Source organism: Nannobrachium achirus (assembly GCF_963921795.1).
Source record: "Nannobrachium achirus genome assembly, chromosome: 1".
Classification (NCBI taxonomy): Eukaryota; Metazoa; Chordata; class Actinopteri; order Myctophiformes; family Myctophidae; genus Nannobrachium; species Nannobrachium achirus.
In genome coordinates this window covers 18,568,207-18,592,408 of record NC_137810.1, presented here as the reverse complement: position 1 = coordinate 18,592,408, position 24,202 = coordinate 18,568,207, and the positions used below count along the sequence as shown (strand labels likewise).

Genomic DNA, 24,202 nt, shown 5'->3' with positions numbered 1-24,202 from the left:
CCTCCCCTCTCTAACAACCTCATTGGACAGTATGTGTCTGCTCTATCAGTCTGCTCGTCTCTACCAAAGGTGTCTCACTCTTTCATCATTCTATCCATCTGTCTGGCATGCGTCCTCTGCTATATCACTCCGGGTTCATCTTTTTCTGCTGTCTGCTGTCTGTCTGTGGGTGATTCTATGTCTCTTTGCCAGCCTCCCTCCCTCCCTCCCCATCTGTCTGGTCTTTGTGTGTCATAAAGCCAGACCAATGTATCGGTCAGGCTGATATGTTGGCTATTATTTGACTTTTCTGATGCCGTTGGTGTCTGGAATTATGGCGCCGGTGTGTCCCGATATGTAACCACTTTCTATCTGTACTTTTCTATTTGATTTAAACTTCAAAATTCAATTAGAGATCTAAGTCTATGCTAATATTTATAATGTATTTATTATATTTTTGAAATATTTTGTATTTCTTTAATATAAATCTTCTCTTCTTGACATGAAAAGGCTTGAGAAAATGGGCACGGGAATGGGCACGGGACTCCCCCACCAAAAAAACTGCCAATATGGGTTGGGTCTCTAGCGTGTTCTACCTCAGTGGTTCTCAACCTGTGGGTCCGGGCCCCCAGGGGGGTCCCCAAATTATTTTGGCGGGTCCCCAGAATATTAACTTAATGTGCAACATTGTTTTCTCACTCAACAGTAAACAAACCAACATACAAGTGTATAGAGAGTATCTACACATTTCTAAAGTGACAATTAAAGGACTTTTTACATATCCTTTTACATATCCTTATACCTCTAAAATGGCAAATTAAACATGTCAAATATTAGAGGCAGGTTCAAAAGGGAAGCACGCACATCCAAAACATAGTAGTACCAGGTGCTGGGCAAAAATACGTACAATGAAAGGAGAGGATGTCCGCACACTGGATAGAAGCTCCCAGGAGTAGTACTTTATTTTAAAAACAGTGTGACAACGTATTACTGTATATATACGTTGTAATATTAGAGGCAGAAATTGTGAAAAACAGCAGATCTACATGCTCACAACGCCTCGCAACGCGAGGCGTTGTGAGCATGTAGATCTACTATTTTCACAATTGAAACATGTCATACAAAATGTAATGCCTCAACTCTTAGTGCTCATCAGGGTGGGGGGGGGTCCCCGGTTAAAATGTGATTATTTCAAGGGTCGCGGCCTGAAAAGGTTGAGGACCACTGACTGTCCTACCTTGAGAAAGGGGGCGTTGGCCCAGTACTCCACGCCCTTGACGCCCTCGGACACGGCGCGGTCGGCCTCCAGGTAGTACAGGTTGAAGGTCTCCTTGCAGGAGCCCAGCACGCTGGGGATGGAGGCGCAGTCGCGCACGGTGAAGCGGATCTCCACGTAGACGCGCTGGGCGGCGCGGCGGTCCACGTAGGTGGTGAGCAGCCAGTTGTTCTGGCTGGGCTCGAACACGTTGCACACCTGGTACGTCCGAATGGTGTTCAGGTTCTCGTCGTAGCCGCTCACCTCCTCCCACTGGGATAGAGGGAGACAGGGACGTGCAGAGAATGTTAGAGAGGCAGGGGCTAACATTTCTAAAAGGGCCTTTTGGTGAAAATATCAATTGCGATGCGTTGTGAGCTTGGAGGTCTGCTATTTGGAGGTTGTGAGCTTGGAGGTCGGCTATCTCCGGTGGTTGATACCACACTGAACTTAGCATAATCAAGTGAATACTGGAGATGTGACGTAACGGCATGGAAGTTCAGGAGGGTTTGGACAAGACAATTCTCTTGAATGCTGCCTTCAGGTATGGCATGAAAAGGGGGGCAATTGGGTATATGCATATACGCCATTTTGTTCTACTTCCGGGTGTCTTTCTACTTCCTTCACAGGTGTTACTAATGATACTAATTAAGGCTCTGTTTGATTTATTGTACAGTGGTTCTTTAATTTCAAGGACCCTCATAAACTCTGTCCAAATGGAATCAACAAATGGAAGCAAATGGATCCTTGCAGGTCCATTTGCTTCCATTTGTACACTCTCAGAGTTACGCACCTGTATTGGGACATTTGGAACCCACTCAAGGACACTTTGAGACCCACTGGTGTAGAAGAGTGTTTCCAGACTCTGACTCTATTTGATCAGAATGGAACAGACCCTTGATTAGTATCATCAGAAACACCTGTGAAGGAACTTAAGTCGAAAGACACCCGGAAGTAGAACAAAATGGCGTATGTGCATATACCTTATTGCGTTTCTTTCACCAGAGTAAAAACTGCATTCATGGTCTAGTGGGGGCACTTTTCACAGACGGGTAAAAGGAGGGGCTCAAGCCCCCTTTGATGTCTATGTGTGCACGTGCCTGGCAGGAGGAGAGGAGAGGAGTTGCAATGATTAATGGGTTTATAGTGGCCTGACACAAATTAAACTTTCCTTCTCTCTCTCTCTCTCTCTCTCTCTCTCTCTCTCTCTCTCTCTCTCTCTTTCTCTCTCTCTCTCTAGTCTCTCCCAAAAGCCCTTCCTCCTTCTCTCGCTCGCTCTATTTCTCTGCTCCCTCCCCCCCTTCGGTTCTGCGGAGCAACCATTCATCACAATTAGAGCCACTGGCCTCACGTGCGCGCATGCATGTGTGCACGCACACACACACACACACACACACACCAAATCATTATCGTCACACCGTCTGGCAGAAAATCAGGACGCCATTTTTAACCAAAGAAAAGCTTTAACAAGAGCTTGACCACCGTCTGGAACGCTGGTCATTCCACTTCCTGAAAGGTTTTGGAGATACAGGTTATTGCCCGACAGCAACAATGTTCTGTACATGTACACAAACACACGCACACACGCACGCACGGTCACACGCACGCACACGCACGGTCACACGCACGCACGCACGGTCACACGCACGCACGCACGGTCACACGCACGCACGCACGGTCACACGCACGCACGCACGGTCACACGCACGCACGGTCACACGCACGCACGCACGGTCACACGCACGCACGCACGCACGGTCACACGCACGCACGCACGGTCACACGCACGCACGCACGGTCACACGCACGCACGCACGGTCACACGCACGCACGCACGCACGGTCACACGCACGCACGCACGGTCACACGCACGCACGCACGGTCACACGCACGCACGCACGCACGGTCACACGCACGCACGCACGGTCACACGCACGCACGCACGCACGCACGGTCGCACGCACACACGCACACACGCACACACACACACACACACACACCTAGTCCATCTGACCAGATGGTAGCTAGCCTCGGAAACCCAGGCATTTTATTTTGGCGATAGGAAGAAAAATTAAATAGATGGTAGCCAACAAGGCAAAGATGGCTCACCAAAAAGCCAGAGAAGTAATTTTCTAGTACAATATTGTATGCTAATTTGTTCTGTTCTCTGTACAGTAGTATTCTGTGTGTGTGTGTGTGTGTGTGTGTGTGTGTGTGTGTGTGTGTGTGTGTGTGTGTGTGTGTGTGTGTGTGTGTGTGTGTGTATTGCTGTATTCATCACCATTCTGTTCTGCATCAATATTGGATAATTGGTGTCACCTTGGCGCTGTAATTAAGATTTTGACAGACTTGTTAATGGAGCATTGTAATGTGTACTCAAACTGCTGCCTTCCCAGGGGCATGCACATACACACACACACACACACACACACACACACACACACACACACACACACACACACACACACACACACACACACACACACACACACACACACACACACACCTATCTGTTTGCTCTTACCCCATTGGCAGGGAATGATATCCAGCCTAGCTCAGCTGTCGCTGTCCTTGTATCCATCACTGTCTCTGTCAGAGGAAACAGAGAGAGAGGGAGAGGTAGAAGAGAGGGAGAGGGAGAGAGAGAGAGAGGGAGAGAGAGGGAGAGAGAGAGGGAGGGAGAGAAATTGGGGAGAGAGGAAAATGATGACAGTTAAAGTCTGTCTCTTGTTTTGTTTTTCTTTTTCTTTTGTGGTATATTTTGTAATTCCTTGGACTATCTTTATTCTTGAAAATGCCTTTCATATAAAAACTACAATAAACAGATGTTTTAAAAAAATCTGTTTGTAAGCAAACGCAATTATTGAAGCGACGCGTTAGTTTATGCAGGACCCGGGAGTCATCCCGCCCAGCTGTAGTCAGCTGTCAGTCAGCTCTGTTCTCATTCCTCATTCTCATATCTGCTGGTCATTATGTCACATGACTGCCATACTCCAATCAAAGCTCTCAATCAGTAGGGAAGGCTCCTTTAAATACGGCTTGCTTTCTCTACCTATGCTTGGTTTCCGAAGCTTCGGAACATTCGCTGCTAGCTGCCTCCTCCACCCCAGCCTCCACCTTTCACGATCAGTCTGGCTAAGCTCAAATACTTGTGATTGTCTGACTAAGTTACATGTCAATGTATTAAGCTCAAATACTGTGATGTATGGCATTGTATATCGACTGTTTTCACTAGTTTTGTGTGACAGCCTTGTACGATGACGCAGGGCTTTACTTTGTGAAAGAACGTACACATTTGAAACTTGGAGATACAAGGTGTCCACCCGACAACGACGATATGCAAAAAGGTAGATGTGTCTAAACAGAACGATAAGACGCCTCCACCAGTAACATTTAATGGCGTTTGTGTTATGTTTGTAGTTTGTACACCATGTTACTCGGGCGTTGTCTTTGCGCTGCTGTATGATGCTGAACTATTCAAAGCTCATTTGCGACACGCATGGACAGACACACTCGCTGCCATTACAATGCTGACACAGTTTAAGTGGCACACTGGCAACACGGGTCCCCAATGTAAATCCCTTTGTAATAAGGCATGGTAAGAAGATTTAAGCGACATCACACCCAGAGGAAGCCGCAGGCAAACAATTCCCCCGATACTTGACATCTCTCTCTCTCATCCTCTATATCACACTGTCATTCTGGGTGCAGTGTCTCTCATTAGCTCCCCCACCTTCTCTTCTCATTGCCTGTAGTCAGGGGATATTAATAAAACCTGGGAATACGTTTGTTACCAAACGATTTCTTCACCAATGTGTTCGTAATAGTAACATATCTAACAAAGATTGAAATTCAAAATCCCTAGGAGATTTTTTGACAGCTAGGGTAATTCTGGGTCTCATTCACTTACTATATTTTATACTATGAGGGAAAAGAATTACTCCTATAAAATCTGCTTTAAGTGGGATGTGAGGGGTCTAACTAGGTGTTTTTAATTAGGCCTATTCTGAATCCATTGCAAGCATTTGTTTTGCACGACAAACATTCATTAGGCTAAAAGCAGCCCAAAAAAAACGATGGTTTAGTGATGAGTCATCACTTTTCACAGTTGGTTCCATTTTTAGCCCAAGGAATGTTTTTTTGTGCTAAACAAATGCTTGCAATGGATTCAGAATACCGTAATTAAAAACACCTAAAAGACCCTTCACATCCCACTTAAAGCGGCGATTTTTTCCCCTAGTTAGTGTATCCACAGGTTTCCACGGGAGTTTACTGGAGACTATCGGGACCAAACGTCCGGGTTTAACAGCAGACATACAAGCTCACGTCGCGTCGCAGATGCAACCCGTTGTGAGCTTGTAAATCGGCGGCGGAAGCTCGGTGCAGACGTCTGCGCAATGCACTATGGGGCGTTGGAAACTCGTGGATAGTAAGTGAATGAGACCCAGAATTACCCTAGCTGTTAAAGAATCTCCTACCTAGGGATTTTGAATTTCAATCTTTGTTAGATATGTTACTACTAGACACCTTTACAAAACACATTGGTGAAGAAATCGAATGGTAACAAATGTATTCCCAGCTTTGACAGGTATTCTGATAATATTCCCTGACTACTGATCTTGTTGCTGCTCACTCTCGTCACTCTTTTATCTCCAGAGCTTGTTTTTGTGGGGGAGCTTTAGCCTTTTACAGGAGCCAGGGTTGTTAGACCCCAATCTGGCTAGCCATCGTCAAAGAAAAGGTCGGTCCTTTGTCTGTAATCGAGAGACTAGTTAGACCCAGACCCAGATCTCACCACAGCCCCGAACGTCAAAGGTCCTTCGATCTCGGGCACAAGCTTATCTAAAAAACCTGACGAAGTCCGCAGTCTGGTTCTCAACAGCTCTCAACCTGTGGGTCAGGGCCCACTAATGGGCCATGAGAATATTGCAATTGGGCCCCCAAATAATTGGCAAAACACTAAGATCGAAATGATAATCTGACATAAAAATGTAATTAAAAAGAATTATGTAGAAAAAAATGTTTCATTTAAAACCTTGAAAAAACAAATTGTGTATTCATTCCGATACAGATAAATAGGAGCTTTAAAGTTTATCAGTTAGATACATTGATCCAAACCGTGGTATGGAAACACAATTGATTGATTGATCATCACACACAAAAAAACATGCTCTGAAAAGGTGAAATCTCGCTACTACTACAGTATGTGTCATGGCCTGTCCATACTTTGACCGAAACCGCCGTTTTCGGTCAAAAGGTCCTTTTCTACCATAAAATGATATCCCTCGGGACTTCTGAAAAGCATTGGACCGAACGAGAGTTCGGAAATTTGCACGTCGGAAAACACAACTCACCGAACATTTCGGTCGAAGTATGGAGAGGCCTTTAGCGACTCACCCCACGGAGGTTAGGGTAAGGGTTAGGTTAGGGCAGGGTTCCCCAATTAGTTTTCCCCAAGGGCCGAATTATATCTAGGGTACCAAGCCGAGGGCCACAACATTGCAGGGGGCGACGGTGGCGTTCCCACTACTCCAGCGACAGTTTTGGTCGTTGTCGGGTGAAAATCTTGTATGTCCAAAACCGTTCGTTTTGAATTTATCATTTTAAAAATGATTTAAACCATTTAAAAAACGCCTCGCGGTGCGAGGCGTTGTGTGCTTGTAGATCTGCTGTTTTCACTACTTTTGTGTGACAGCCTTGTATGATTTGCAAAAGAATGTACAAATTTGGAGATACGAGATTTCCACCCGACAACGACGAAATACTAGTGTTGTTGCTGCTCTTATACTGTACCACCATTATTACTTGGGTTGGTGTGGGCCAGACAGTAGCCCCCCGCGGGCCGCAAATGGCCCGCGGGCCGCCTATTGGGGAACCCTGGGTTAGGGTGACGAAAAGATGACACGTAGTAACAGCGAAACGCTCCCCTCTGAAAAGGCCCACCCAACTCACCACTCACCACCACGGCAGGCTAGCCGATAGGCTGCCGTGTTGAGTGGTCAGATGAATGGCCCGCGAATGCCTGAGATATTTTCAAGTGGGCCCTGATGCAGAAAATGTAGAGAACCACTGGAATCCAGTTTGTCCAACGATGATAAATACTACTGTACATGTCCTATTTTCATGTTGTATGTTTTTCTGGTTCACAATGTCTTGCTGATTCAAAAATAGGCCTTACAACACAAAGTTTTTCATTTCACCCACACACTCTCACAGCCTGCTGTAAACTGTAAACTGAGTAGCCTGATTTACTGTATTTAAGTGTTTGCCGGTGTCTAAATTAAGCCTAATAACTCGTCATAACTGTGAGAGTGCAAACAGTGCTATTTAGTATCCAGACTGCCGGGAAGAAAAGGCAAACAAACAATAATGGACCGTTGATCAAAATGCTGCTCCAGTGATATAACATGTATAATTAGCACCGAATGAGTTGGCGTCACAGCATACCCACCTTTGTCTCTCTGCCTAACAATATATCGTTGTTGTCGGGCAGAAATCTCCAAGTTTTAAATGTGTACGTTCTTTCGCAAAGTAAAGCCTTGCTTCATCATACAAGGCCGTCGCACAAAAGTAGTGAAAACAGCAGATCTACAAGCACACAGAGAGACAGCCGCTGGCCGCCGCGTCCACGTCCATGGACGCGGCCGTGGACGCGTCCATGGACGCGGCCGCGTAAAAAACGGCCGTGGACGCGAGGCCACGTCCACGGACGCAAACGGCCGGCCATCCCGGCCGTGGACGCGGCCATGGACGCGGCCGTGGACGCAGACGGCCGGGGACGCGGCCGTGGACGCGGCCGTGGACGAGGCCGCGGCCGTGGACGCAAACGGCCGGCCGTGGACGAGTCAATGGACGAGGCCGCGAAAAAAAGGCTGCGAAAAAAAAAAAAAAAGTGTCTATTGTATGTATTTTTTGATGGAGAATTCAAATATGACCTTCTTTTTTGCATAGGACAACTCTAACCTGCATCAATTGGTATTTTATAATTGCCAATTGTACCCTATCCATCTAAAAAACAAATTGGATGTCTATTGTATGTATTTTTTGATGGAGAATTCAAATATGACCTTCTTTTTGGGATAGGACAACTCTAACCTGCATCAATTGGTATTTTATAATTGCCAATTGTACCCTATCCATCTCAAAAACAAATTGGATGTCTATTGTATGTATTTTTTGATGGGGAATTCAAATGTTACCTTCTTTTTTAGATAGGACAACTCTAACCTGCATCAATTGGTGCATCAACCTACTATCTATCTATCTATCTATCTATCTATCTATCTATCTATCTATCTATCTATCTATCTATCTATACTTCACCTTTAGTCCAGAAGAGAGTTCAGCCTCAGGAACTTGCACACATGGAACTGTGTCATGACTGTGTCATGGAGCTAAACAGGGCTATGTTAAATACTCACAATGAGTCTGATGGACCAATCACAATAGACAGAAACTGGATAATGCTTTGTTAACTGTCCCACCTAAGTCCCTGCTAGTCTGAACAAACATCACCTTCCCTCTCATAATACTACTACTACTACATTTATATAAAGCTGCTCTTGCATTTGAATTCAAGTCTGACACAAGTTAAGGTTAACTTAGGTAGTATTTCATTTTGCTGGCTTTTAGGGTCTGTGTGTGAGTGTGTAGGCTCACAAATTATTATAATTGTCATTAAGTGACTCTATCTATCTATCTTTCTATCTATCTATCTATCCATCTATCTATCTATCTATCCATCCATCTATCCATCTATCTATCCATCTATTTATTTATACTTACTGTTTACATTTTCTATAAATATTTATTTCTATATAAAACTCAGTTGTGTGGAGTTATTGTGTGCCTTTTCTTGTAGCTAAAGAGTCCATTTGTTCACTAGACATTAAGTCAAGGTTACTATTTTGAGTTGAAGCTAAGTGTTTTATTGCTTTGTGGTTTAACATGATTTAAAAGGCAAATTCATTGTTATGGTTACTTTAGAAGACTGCTTTTGCATTCATGAGTTAAAAAGAGAGCCAAGCTAATTCAAAGAGTTAAGTTAAAGGAACACAAAACATGACCTAACTCACAGCTGCCATTGGACAGACAGTTACAACCTAGGCCTACTCTTATCTTTCACAGAACAGACAATTATCATTTGTTTTATCTATTTGAGACTATGTAGCTGCTCTATGGGAAATAGAGCATTATATCAGCCTATTCAATTGATAATGACCAATGGGTGCCAGTTTCTAAGTAGTTAACCATATTAACATAACAATATATGTGGCCTAGACATGGATATTGCCCAATCAACTCGTAATCTACAGAAATGTTCACCACATCACACAGTATAAAACTTAGTAGGCTCAGTGGATTCACCTATGTTAAATCATGCCAGGTTAGTTTGGTTCAAGGTTCAAGTATAATAATTTATGAGACAAAAATGTAAACAGCACAAATGTACAATCACATCTCGGCTAGAATGATAACATAAAGTCCTGACTACTCCTTGTTATTGTGGTCCTAAATACTACAATGATTAGTTTGGATGCATTGCTTCTATCATGTCCAATTAAAAATAAATACATTACATACATACAGAAATCTGCCTTCTCCTGTATTGTATTAGTGACATTCATTATAAATAGTAAAATAACAGGACAGAGCAAAAAAGGCCTCTGTTGTGTCTTTATCTGATCACATGCAATCAGACACTCACACTGCACAGCAATATATAAACTTTATTACAGGCTCAAGGCCCACAGGGTAAGAAGACAATACATTACAAAGATAATAATTAAAAAAAACAACAACAGAGAGTACATTCACCGAGCCCCACCGGAGCTAAAGAGGCACTCATGCCAGTGTCCAGTAATGGAACAATCTCTGGAACAATCTGAAACAATGTATCTTTCCTGTGGCTGTTATAATGAACACAAACAGATCAGAAAGTAATTTAACATACAACAATGTAAGGGATTCCTTTCTATTAAAAGCAAAATCATCACCGGGTCAAAGTTGCTTGGTTCTCCCCATATAAAGGCATGTAGGTAACAGTAACATGATATTATGTCATGAATGATAAAAGTAATGTTTAAACACTTTGATGTGTGTGAGTTTATCTGGAGACTTACTCAGTCTGTGACTTACAGAGATCTTGATGGTCTTTGGGTTCCACCCGTTCATCAGAATTGCCGCTGGTGCCGTCTAGAGATTTCATCTTCACTTGAAGTCTGGAGTCTTGAAATTATGTACAGTGTATTCTGGACAGTTGTGGACACTCTGCAACTAATCTAACCTAACACACACTATGTGTTAATGTTGATCAATATAATAATGTAAAAATACAAAGTTAAGTAGACCTAAGTAAGAAATAGTAAATACATTGTAATAATACATTGAAGGGGAAAATGTAGGAAAACAAATGCAACTCAGCATTGAATTTATGGCAAACATTTTGCTACTCAACCCTTTCCAAATAATATACAATTAAGAAGTGGGATGTTCCACTTAGTAAGAGAAAGAATTAATGAAATATTAGATTTTTAAAAAGCTAGAAGACTCACCTATTATAGTAACCATGTGAATTGCTAATAATGTTATGGGTCAGATGTGTAAAGATCTATCACATTGTATTGTTCTTTTCAGACTCAACAATAATAATGATGATGTTACTTAAATGCTGATCAATGTGTGAATCTGGCTCTTATCAGGTGTGTGTTTTCTCTCCCTGTCCTGTGCTGTCCTCAGTTAAACCAAGACAGTGCTGTTGTGACCAATGTGGAAAAAGCCTTCAGCTCAATTTATTATCTCAAAGTAGACCAGACAATTCATACCGGAGTGAAGCCATTCAGCTGTGAACAATGTGGGAAGTATTTTGCTCGGTCTGGACAATTAAAAGATCATAAGCGTTCACATACTGGAGAGAAACCTTATTGTTGTGACCAGTGTGGGAAAAGATTTGTTCAAAAGGGGATTTTAAAAGAACACCAGAGAATTCACACTAGAGAGAAGCCCTATTGCTGTGACCAGTGTGGGAAAAGCTTTACTCGATTGTCTTATCTCAAAATACATGAACGAATTCAAACAGGAGAGAAACCATACAGCTGTGTCCAATGTGGGGAAAAGTTCAGTTTAATGGCTGCTCTGAAAGTACACCAGAGATTTCACACCAAAGAAAAGCCTTACTGCTGTGAACACTGTGGCAAACGTTTCACTGTAAAATCTAGCCTCGTACAACACAAGAAGATTCACACTTGAGAGAGACCTTACTGCTGTCACCAATGTGGGAAAAGGTTCACTCTGAAGACGGCTCTGAAAAGACACCTGAAAATCCACACTGGTGAGAAGCCATATACTGCTGTGTCCAGTGTGAGAAAAGGTTCAGTGATATGCATCATCTCAAAGCACACCAGAAAAATCACACTGGAAAGAAACCTTATTGCTGTGACCAGTGTGGAAAGAGCTTTCCTAGACTGGAACATATCAAAATACACCAACAAATTCACACCGGAGAGAAACCTTATATCTGTAACCAATGTGGGGAAAGCTCTGTCAGGTACACGTCTACCGTTAGAGGACACTGGCATGAGTGCCTCTTTAGCTCCGGTGGGGCTTGGTGAATGTACTCTCTGTTGTTGTTTTTTTAATTATTATCTTTGTAATGTATTGTCTTCTTACCCTGTGGGCCTTGAGCCTGTAATAAAGTATTGCTGTGCAGTGTGAGTGTCTGATTGCATGTGATCAGATAAAGACACAACAGAGGCCTTTTTTGCTCTGTCCTGTTATTTTACTATTTATAATGAATGTCACTAATACAATACAGGAGAAGGCAGATTTCTGTATGTATGTAATGTATTTATTTTTAATTGGACATGATAGAAGCAATGCATCCAAACTAATCATTGTAGTATTTAGGACCACAATAACAAGGAGTAGTCAGGACTTTATGTTATCATTCTAGCCGAGATGTGATTGTACATTTGTGCTGTTTACATTTTTGTCTCATAAATTATTATACTTGAACCTTGAACCAAACTAACCTGACATGATTTAACATAGGTGAATCCACTGAGCCTACTAAGTTTTATACTGTGTGATGTGGTGGACATTTCTGTAGATTACGAGTTGATTGGGCAATATCCATGTCTAGGCCACATATATTGTTATGTTAATATGGTTAACTACTTAGAAACTGGCACCCATTGGTCATTATCAATTGAATAGGCTGATATAATGCTCTATTTCCCATAGAGCAGCTACATAGTCTCAAATAGATAAAACAATTGTCTGTTCTGTGAAAGATAAGAGTAGGACTATGTTGTAACTGTCTGTCCAATGGCAGCTGTGAGTTAGGTCATGTTTTGTGTTCCTTTAACTTAACTCTTTGAATTAGCAGCAGTCTTCTAAAGTAACCATAACAATGAATTTGCCTTTTAAATCATGTTAAACCACAAAGCAATAAAACACTTAGCTTCAACTCAAAATAGTAACCTTGACTTAATGTCTAGTGAACAAATGGACTCTTTAGCTACAAGAAAAGGCACACAATAACTCCACACAACTGAGTTTTATATAGAAATAAATATTTATAGAAAATGTAAACAGTAAGTATAAATAAATATATGGATGGATGGATGGATGGATGGATGGATGGATGGATGGATGGATAGATAGATAGATAGAGTCACTTAATGACAATAAATAATTTGTGAGCCTACACACTCACACACAGACCCTAAAAGCCAGCAAAATGAAATACTACCTAAGTTAACCTTAACTTGTGTCAGACTTGAATTCAAATGCAAGAGCAGCTTTATATAAATGTAGTAGTAGTAGTGTTATGAGAGGGAAAGTGATGTTTGTTCAGACTAGCAGGGACTTAGGTGGGACAGTTAACAAAGCATTATCCAGTTTCTGTCTATTGTTGATCCCTCCCCCCACCACCACCCTGATTGGTCCATCAGAGTCATTGTGAGTATTTAACATAGCTCTGTTTTAGCTCCATGACACAGTCATGACACAGTTCCATGTGTGCAAGTTCCTGAGGCTGAACTCTCTTCTGGACTAAAGGTGAAGTATAAATAAATAGATGGATAGATAGATGGATAGATGGATAGATAGATAGATAGATAGATAGATAGATAGATAGATAGATAGATAGATAGATAGATAGATAGATAGATAGAGTCACTTAATGACAATTATAATAATTTGTGAGCCTACACACTCACACACAGACCCTAAAAGCCAGCAAAATGAAATACTACCTAAGTTAACCTTAACTTGTGTCAGACTTGAATTCAAATGCAAGAGCAGCTTTATATAAATGTAGTAGTAGTAGTATTATGAGAGGGAAGGTGATGTTTGTTCAGACTAGCAGGGACTTAGGTGCGACAGTTAACAAAGCATTATCCAGTTTCTGTCAGACTCATTGTGAGTATTTAACATAGCCCTGTTTAGCTCCATGACACAGTCATGACACAGTTCCATGTGTGCAAGTTCCTGAGGCTGAACTCTCTTCTGGACTAAAGGTGAAGTATAGATAGATAGATAGATAGATAGTAGGTTGATGCACCAATTGATGCAGGTTAGAGTTGTCCTATCTAAAAAAGAAGGTAACATTTGAATTCCCCATCAAAAAATACATACAATAGACATCCAATTTGTTTTTGAGATGGATAGGGTACAATTGGCAATTATAAAATACCAATTGATGCAGGTTAGAGTTGTCCTATCCCAAAAAGAAGGTAATATTTGAATTCTCCATCAAAAAATACATACAATAGACATCCAATTTGTTTTTTAGATGGATAGGGTACAATTGGCAATTATAAAATACCAATTGATGCAGGTTAGAGTTGTCCTATGCAAAAAAGAAGGTCATATTTGAATTCTCCATCAAAAAATACATACAATAGACACCTTTTTTTTTTTTTTTCTGCCTTTTTTTCGCGGCCTCGTCCATGGACGCGTCCACGGCCGGCCGTTTGCGTCCACGGCCGCGGCCTCGTCCGCGGCCTCGTCCACGGTCGCGTCCCCGGCCGTCTGCGTCCACGGCCGCGTCCACGGCCGCGTCCACGACCGGGACGGCCGGCCGTTTGCGTCCGTGGACGCGGCCTCGCGTCCACGGCCGTTTTTTTCACAGCCGCGTCCATGGACGCGTCCACGGCCGCGTCCATGGACGTGGACGCGGCGGCCAACGGCTCTTGCTGAGCACACAACGCCTCGCACTAGTGTAAATACTTTTTAAAATGATAAATGCAAAACCAATGGTTTTGGACATACCATCGACGATATCCAACTATTGGCCTAATTACCATTACCAATTTGCAAGGGGGATTTCAAACAAACTCCCCCCCAATTCTCCTCAGCATTGACGCTTGTCAACAACTACTACAAAGTACAAACCACTAAACAAAAGCCAACCCGCCCGCACGACGTGGAAGTAAAAGCCTTGCGGCTTGGCAAAAACAGCAGGTAAATCCATTCCATATTGTAGCAGGCTGTTATAGCTTTTTTCTGGCCCCCAAGGGAGAAATGAAGCTATTTCCATCACAGCTGCTGATTTAAGAGTATCTCTATGGTCTCCTGATCTCTCCACACTGTGCGTGCGTGCGTGCATGCATGCGTGTGTGCGTTTGTGCGTGCGTACATGTGTGCATCTATGTGGTTGAATGTTAATTAGCCATACCACTACAGATTCTTCCACTTGTAACACTCACAGACCGTAAGTGACCGTGTGTCTGTGCGCGTGCACGCGTTTGTGGTGCATGCGCATGTGTGTGAGTGAGGTTGGCATGGTTCTGACCACTAGCTTAACTGTGACAACGCGACAGCAAAAGAAAATCTTTATATATGTATATACTGTATACCGGTAACAACAAAATCTCTGTTTATACAATGCTCTACCCCCTCCAACTGTATATATTTTCCCCTTTTTTTACCACACGTGAAGACAGTTACACACACATGTACTGTACTGTACACACACACACACACACACACACACATACAGTACACACGCACAGTGGGAGACGTCGTACTCCCTGCAGAAATAATTCAACCACATTCAGCAGTTTTACACACAATACATTCCACAGCATGATAATTCACAAACACAAACACACAAGCTTCAACATGTTACAGTAATAGGGATGGGACAATATGAAAATTTCATATCACGATTATTGTGACAAAAGAAATCGCCATTTACTATATTATCGCGAAAATCTAAATCCATAGTCCTGGGGCGTTAACATTTGCCAAAAAATAGCCGATCTACATGCTTACAACGCGTCGCAATGCGACGTGTTGTGAGCTTGTAGATCGTCTATTTTTTGGCAAAGACATTTGATAGAGAGTGAAAAAAAGACTGTATCAAGTACTTATAAGTACCTTTTACCAATTATGGAGGGTTTAAGTGGTACCGGATATGCAGCTCAGCAAATAAAAGGTGAATTGATCCCAGTGCATGACGGAAGACAATATCACGTTAAATTAAATCTCCACGATACGATTATCGTGAGTGTTTTTTATCACGATAAATGATAATATCGATTATCGTCCCATCCCTATACAGCAACAGCATGTACTGCCAGATAACACACAGACACATACATAGGCATAACTACACATACCAATACTGTCTCAACAGTATGCAGAGTAGCCTTCCAGAACTAGCCTGGCTCCAGCCAATAGACCCGCCCACTCTCTGAGTGAACTACTTCTCTTGGTCTGGATGTGTCATATGACGCGTCTCTTGATACGGTATCTTGGCCTACCGACCAATGAAATCAATGCAATACGGAGGAGGGGTGCGTCTAACTTTTGAAAATCAACAGAAACAGTGGAGGGAGGGGTGGCTCATCTCCTTTGAACTTCAAAAGAGCTACAGCTACAAGTGTCGATAGCTCGTTAGTGATTCTCTCTAATCAATAAAACATCAAAGACAATGACCTGTTTGGTGCATGTCACAGAGGGGAGGGGGAGGAGGGAATGTTTTGTGTGCAAAAGTCAAACGAACCCCTCCCACCAGATCTCTTGTGATTGGGAATTTCAAATTTTAAATCCCCTCCCCTTTTCAATCAAATAGAATGGAGGCAACTTCAGACTCAAGCTGCAGCGTAGAGTCTGAAATCAGGCTATTCCAGAACCACTTAAAGGGGAAGACCACCCATTTTCAATATTGAACTATGTCATTAATTGCGACCGTCAGGTCGCAGTTACTATCAAAACCTCCACAAACTGTGAGTCCGTCCGTCCGTCAGTCAGTCAGTCCGTCCGTCAGTCAGTCAGTCTGTCTGTCACACCTCACACGTCACACTTTTGCCCTGCTCATATCTCCGCAACCGTTGGACCCCCAGATGTAAAGAATTACCAAATGTGCAAAAATGACCAAATGACCACCCCAACGGGGCTGCTCACGGGGAATTCCCGGGGACCACCGACTCCTGGTGCTCCAAAATGGATGCCAAAGTGGTGGCGCCCCCAGTGGAGGACCCCCTCCACTGCAGCTCACATAAAATGCCGTAACTCGGGCTAGGAGCGTCCGGGAGAGCCGGGGCCGGTATCTATTCGTCCGCCAAGGCAACGCGGAGACCCCACCCCTCATTTCTCACATGGCCCTCTTCTAGCGCCACCATGACGCCGATTCTTGCAAAACACATTTTTGGACACTGCTCCTACAGATTTTGCCCTAAAATCACACAAATCGGTACACACTATGTCTACACTCATGTCATCAACATGGATCTGTCCCATATAGCGCCACCATCAGGCCGATTTTTTCAAACACATTTTTGGACACTGCTCCTACAGATTTTGCCCTACAATCACACAAATCAGTACACAGTATGTCTACACCCATCTCATCAATATGGATGTCCCATATAGCGCCACCATCAGGCCGATTTTTTGAACCACATTTTTGGACACTGCTCCTACACATTTTGCCCTAAAATCACGCTGCGACCTGACGGTCGCTTATCTCCCGATTAGGGAGTCTTACTGGTATACCTTAGAGGAGTTGTGTGGAAATAAAGAAAAGGTTCCCCCTCTCCTGTGTTGCCTAGAACTGGAAGATTGATTTTGGGGTTTGTATTGTAAAGTACAACGGTGTGATGTCATCACGTTGTATATTGCAATACAAACCACAAAATCAATCCTCCAGTTCTAGGCAACACAGAAGAGGGGGAACCTTTTTTTTATTTCCACACAACTCCTCTAAGGTATATTAATGACAGTTCAATATTGAAAATGGGTGGTCTTCCCCTTTAAACCCTACTGTATATACTTAGTTGCCCAGGGTCCCCCAGGGGTCAACACTTAATCCTCTCCTTCTTTTCCCCTCTTTTAAGACATTTCTTCGCTCCAGAATAGGGACTCTAGGGTTCATGTGGTTAAGTCCAACCCTGTGAAATCTGCTCATTGCAATCCACACGTTTTCCAAAACATGTTTCGGCACTAAAGTAACAGGAACACGACGCTAACCCACGACAGACATTTTGTGAATGCACTGCTCTAGTGGTGCTGCATGGCACCAGGTCTTTATGACCAGATCCGATGAATAAAATAAATAGTCAGTTAATAAAGTGTAAGCGGGGTGCGTTGAGGCAGTGAGCTGCTTTACTCATTGATGGCATGTTGTTGTGAATGGAAGTGAGGAGGGACACAGTGCTGTTGTGTTCAAAAGGACAACTGAGCTGTCACACATGAGCACTCATCTGTGTCACACTTTCTTGTAGAAGAAGGCGCACGTGTGCACGCTCACACAATTAACACACAATTCTGTATCAGTGCTTCTGCAGTCAGCAGTCTCACAGTCTCTTATCTCTATTATCTGTGTGGTCTCACATTGTCCTGTTGTATGTCTTTCTCAATCTCTCTCTCTCTCTCTCTCTCTCTCTCTCTCTCTCTCTTCCTTCTCCCTGATTCATCCATTTCTCTCTTTCTCTTCCTTTTGTCTCTTTCTGTGTATTCTTCCGTTGACAGCCCTGACCTAGAAAATGTGTGGCTTCATGGATTTCACTTAATGAAACGGGACAGGCTTGTGACTGTTTCAATAATAAACTGTTTAAAATAAATTACCATGGCCTGCCATGGGCCTCTGGCGCGCTGGTCCAGGCTCCTAGGCTAAGTGTAGCCTGTCAACACGTCGCGGGTTAGAGTCCTGCAGGCCTTTGCTGCATGTCACTCCCCATCTCTCTCCCCCATTTCCTGTCAGCCTACTGTATAACTATCAATAAAGGCATAAAAGCAAATAGAAATACAAAAAAAAGTTGTACAGAAACCTTGCACTCATAGAACAGGACATAATATGTTCTCTATAAACAGGCAATAGTTACTGTTTATACACCAGGGTATGATTGTCACACACAGCCCCCACCCCCTGTCATAAACTGCATTTGTTTTTTCTTTCTTCAGAATAAACTTGTCACGAGATGTCTGTGACCATAAAGATAGCTAATAAATTGTGTCAATGTAAAATGAAACAAAAAAGAACAAAGCAGTAATCGTCAAGCAGATGAAAGGACAGACATACACAACACTACAACTTATGTTTGTATTTTTAGAACTGAGCGTTAGCGGTGAACGTACTCCGTCTCTCAGGCATGAAATAAATCTAACATGACATGCCATCTTTTCTCACTACAGTAAAGGAGACACACACACACACACACACACACACAGACGCACACATGCACACAGGGGTGTCGCACCAAATTCTGGGCCCTGGGTACAAGGATTCACTGCGGGGCCCCTGTGCTTTAACTATTGAAAAATAGCAGATATACAAGCTCACAGCGCGGCACCGAGTGCCGCGCTGCGAGTTTGTAGATCTGCTATTTTTGAAAAATCATGAAAATCTTTGAATATTTCAAATCCTTCTGAGGTTTTTTGAAAAACCTATGTTTCTATGTCAGTGGAGCTCAAACCTTTTCCTGTGAAGGACCCCCAAAATGGTATGTATTTGGCCACAGAACCCCATCTCAAAATATTGAGTTCCAGGGACCCCTCCCTGGAAGCAAAATTTGAGTTACAAATGTTCGCTTAAAAAATACATATTCAAAGATTTGCTCAAATTTTTACGACTTTTCAAAAATAGCAGATCTACAAGCTCGCAGCGCGGCACTCGGTGCCGCGCTGTGAGCTTGTATATCTGCTATTTTTCAATAGCTAAAGTATAAAATAATTAAGGCCCCTCCACCACCTTGGGCCCTAGTAACTCAGTCCCACTTTCCTACCCCTTGTGACGCCCCTGCACGCACACACCCGTTAAAGAAAGCTGCAAACAACAAGCTTGCAAACATGAAGAGAACCATGTTTTCTCACCTCAACACAGCCTCTGGCTGACCTTGTTAGTTGATGAAGCACTCATTCTGTTGGGCTGGCAGACATACCGCTACAGTATATGTCACTAATAATAACATGGAATGGGACTTCTTAGAGTTGAGAGTTGAGAAGATGTTGTTACAATAGATGTTGTTTTTTGGGTGGATGGGCAATTAATCGGTCATTATATTGGTATCAGACAATGTTGGCCTTGAAATGCAATATCGATATCAAACCGATATCCAAATAAATAATAATCTATTTAATAATATCTAAAAATAAAATAAAAAAGGCAAAAAAAAAAGCCTGTTGTGATGATAATGGCTGCAGATTCTATCAGTGTTTTAGGGAATCTTTCAAAAGGGTCAAGAAGTTGATTTTTTTTTTTTTTATGTTGGCATTTCAACAGTGGTGCATCCCTGGTTTTGGAATAAAGAGGCATTGCTTTTCAAATTCAGTGTTTATATGCCTTTTTCAGAATGGACAAAATTTGTATAATTTTTGTAATACAGAATGAGATCACATCAACATTGGTTTATATCGGTTATCGGACATACCGGTAACAGCATCGGATATCGATATTGTCCAGAAATGTCATATCGCCCATCCCTATACTTTTTTTTTTGTTGAGAAAAGTAAATCAACAAATACAAAATGTTGATGATCAAATCTGTATTAGAAATTGGTGAGGGAGATTCTTTTAGCACAAAACTAGGGAACATTCTGTTTACTGCGGTTCAGATTAATGATCAGGTGGAAATCTCTCACTCTTGTCTTGCCATCAGCGCCAAGTGTGAGCAACGTCTCAAACAGCAGTCTGAACAGACGCTGAACCCTGGGGGAACTGTGAGTGAGAATGGCACACACAGGGGCGTCACAAGAGGGGGGAAAGTGGGACAGAGTAGGGCCCAAGGTGGAGGGGCCTTCATTATTTTATTAAAAAAAAATATTGAAAAATAGCAGAATAGTAGCTACAAGCTCGCAGCGCGGCACTCGTCTCGGTATCACGCGCTGTGAACTTGTATATCTGCTATTTTTCAATAGTTAGAGCAAAAAATAATGCGTAATAATGCGTTCCCATGGGTTAAACCCCCTTCCTCTATGAAGAACATTCCTGGGGGGCCCGCAGTGAATCCTTGTACCCAGGGCCCAGAATTTGGTGTGAAGCGAGAATGGCACACCTTGTTAACATAACTTGTCCTCTTGATCTCTTTGTTCATTTCACATTCTAGATGGGAGATGCGAGCCGGGAAACAGTCAATCTACTGCCAAGATCTCTCTGTTTAACTCTGAACAAAGTGAGCGTGTGTGTGTGTGTGTGTTGAGCAAAGACTGATACTCTCTGCAAAACTGGTAGATGTGAGTGGAGTTGTTGGATTTTTTTTTTAGGAAGAGCTGGAGATTAACTTGTTCCATTTTTAGTTGAAGTATTGAAGCCACCACGAGCTAAACTCTGTTCATGCTCAATATTTAATGTGAAATCCATATCACACTGTCAGTAAGCCGGTAATTGTAGCTCATATTCATTATGCACCCTCTGCCAAAATTCAACAGGGCTTTGTAAAAAAATAAAAGAACCAGGAGATCTGAACTGTTGTCAAAGTGAATGTCTTGAGAGATGAGTGATATTCAAAATAAGAGAATACAGAATGACATACACAACACTCCTACTGTGGCTACAATTGTACTATGTATTAGTCCCAAACTGCAGGAGCTGTGTCAATGTATCCACCTGTTTCCGTGAGAATTTACTGTAGGATTATTATTTGCGAGACACTTCCGGTTAACAGCAGACATACAAGCTCACGTCGCGTCGCGATGGGATGTTGGAAAGTTGTGGATACTGAAAATAATTTGGCAACCCAGAGAATACTCTGGACGAGTATATTTTCAAATGTACAGAACAGAAGTCCATCAGACACCGCATATATAAACAGTAGATATTCTGATATTCTGTATCAGTAGGATTTTACTGTGTAGGTAGGCTATTAGTAATAACAAAAGTTGTCTAATCGTGTATACTGTATATTCTATTAACCATGCACTTTAACAGTGGTGTCCCAATTTTGGTCATTATAGGTTAAATTATTATTACTTTCACTGCATCTCAGCCACACAAAAGTGTGTGTGTGTGTGTGTGTGTGTGTGTGTGCGTGAGTGCGTGCGTGCGTGCGTGCGTGCGTGTGTGCGTGCGTGTGTGTGCCAGTCTGCTGACAGGTGTTCTGCTGAGGGCCAGTGTGGAAGACATCCGTTGGCTTAGTGTGAAGCATCATGTAAAACCGCATGCAGCATGGCTTACAGACACATGCTAGCTCAGTGTGTAGCTTGGCTAGGTCAGCGTGGAGCCTTATATTAACATACGTTGGCTCAATGGGCGGGCCTCGCAACCAACACAGAGTGAAACATGGTGGCTGGTGGGCCTTGTTGTCAAATCCCACACAAAACCCAGGTCAGAATGTTATCAACAAGCATATACAGGCATTGACAAAAAGGCTTGGCCACCTGTCCCTGGCAGGTAAATAAAACTCTCTGGCAGGTGAAGTTTTCTTTCAGGATGCCCCCCCCCCCGACCGGGCAAGTGCTGATTTGAGAGAGAACTACCGTCTATAAACACAACACCAGATTTCTGTCTAAACAGCTGTTTGTGTTATGAGTACATGCACATTGCGAGCATGATTATTAACGAGGCAATTAAGCGACGTAATCATTTTTCGAAGTTTATTTTCAGCACAAATAACATTATCAACCTGTAGGGAAGAGCCATCACCAAAATAGTCTGATGTGAAATAAAATTATATATATATATACAGTGTGTGTGTGTGTGTGTGTGTGTGTGTGTGTGTGTGTGTGTGTGTGTATGTGTGTGTGTGTGTGTGTGTGTGTGTGTGTGTGTGTGTGTGTGTGTGTGTGTGTGTGTGTGTGTGTGTGTGTTTCGAGCTTGTAGATCGGATATTTTTGATACTCATCATACAACAAAGTATACAGTACTTAAATTAACGCTCTGGTCTTTTATGTGCAGAATCACATTTTTTCGTGTTTCGAGAGTAATACCATGTAAAGATCAGCTGTGTCATGGGTCGGGGGGGGGGCGGGGGTCAAGTTTAGGTCAGAACTGTAAATCCTGAATGCACGGCAGAAAGGAGAAGGGTTCAGCCAAAGGTTACTTGGGTACCGTGAGCTGCCACAGCTATTTTCTGAGCCAGTGACCATTTGATGTTTATGTACATCCTGCACGCAAAGCAAGGTAAGCCAAGCACACCTAAACTATCTGAGCTATGTGAGAGATATGTTTAGCCTGGGAAGGGCAAGGAAGGTTTGCTGGCTCATTCGCCTCTTGAGGTAGAAACCTGAGGAGACACAGTTGGAGTCGGATTCCAAGGATGGAAGCAAAGGTGGGGAGTGGGGGGCATAGATGATGGATCATCTGGAGTGATCTACTGGTGATCTACTGGTGTTAATACATGTCCTTGTCCATTCATAGCTTCTAACATACCAGCAAACATACTGTAGATCAGGGTTCCCCAATTAGTTTTCCCCAAGGACCGAATTATGTCTAGGGTACCAAGCCGAGGGCCACAACATTTCTGGGGGCAACTGTGGCGTTCCCGCTACTCCAGCGACAGTTCAGATATCGTCGTTGTCGGGTGAAAACCTTGTAGGCCTATGTCCAAAACCGTTCGTTTTGCATTTATCATTTTAAAAATGATTTAAACTAGTGAAAATAGCCGATCTACAAGCACACTGTGCTTGTAGATCTGCTGTTTTCACTACTTTTGTGCGACGGCCTTGTATGATGAAGCAGGGCTTTACTTTGCGAAAGAACGTACAAATTTGGAGATACAAGCCACCCGACAACGACGATATAGTAGTGTTGTTGCTGCTCTTATACCACCATTATTATTGGGGTTGGTGGGGGCCAGACAGTAACCCCTGCGGGCCGCAAATGGCCCGCGGGCGCCTATTGGGGAACCCTGCTGTAGATTGTTTAGATTTTCTCCAATGTCCGGCGCTTACCTGAATAACTGAGTCAATGCTGGCTAAACATAAAGTTTGGTTAATAATTCGTGGACATTTGCATTATTTTCTCCAAGGGCTATTTTCAGACTAGATTTTTCAACTCAATCATTGCTTTAAAATCCAACAATAAGTTGGGCCAGGAGAATAGAGAACTTGAAACAATTGCTCCACCACAATAAAAACTGTAGATATAGCATAAGCATAGAGACAAGTCAATATCTAAACGCTTTGGACAATATCCCAGCTTTCGTTGCTAAAATTGGGAGGAGACAAACAACACAATCTGAATTGCAGAACCTAACCAAGTGTCCTTTATATTAGGGCAGTGACAGGATTGATTTCAAAAGCAGTAAGCATAGTTTTGTTGGCAGCCGTTCAGCGCTGTCCACTAAATACCCTGCATATACTGTACAGTAGAAGTCCCCAGATGTACTGGTAAATTGAGATCTCCGATCGTCTAGCAACAACAGACTATGTCAATTGAGCTGTAGACAGTGGGCTAAAACATGGTCTGTATTGTCCTTCTTAGGAGAAAGAGAAAAAGACAGATCTTTCTACAATTACTACCGTATATAGCTCGTCTTCATCTGCCATTCCACCAACTTATCCCACTCAACCAGCACTGTCTCT

At 42.8% G+C, this 24,202-nt stretch overlaps 1 protein-coding gene across 1 annotated transcript in view; it reads right to left on the bottom strand.

The window, feature by feature from the left end:
• LOC308286517 (ephrin type-B receptor 1-like) overlaps positions 1–24,202 on the bottom strand; it is a gene marked incomplete at both ends in the record, with an annotated part of 96,924 nt that overhangs the window by 63,303 nt on the left and 9,419 nt on the right. Inside the window, 2 exons of the mRNA XM_080727559.1 lie at positions 1,217–1,507; positions 3,759–3,823. Coding sequence (XP_080583685.1) covers positions 1,217–1,507; positions 3,759–3,823 — 356 coding nt within the window. The remainder of the gene's footprint in view (positions 1–1,216; positions 1,508–3,758; positions 3,824–24,202) is intronic.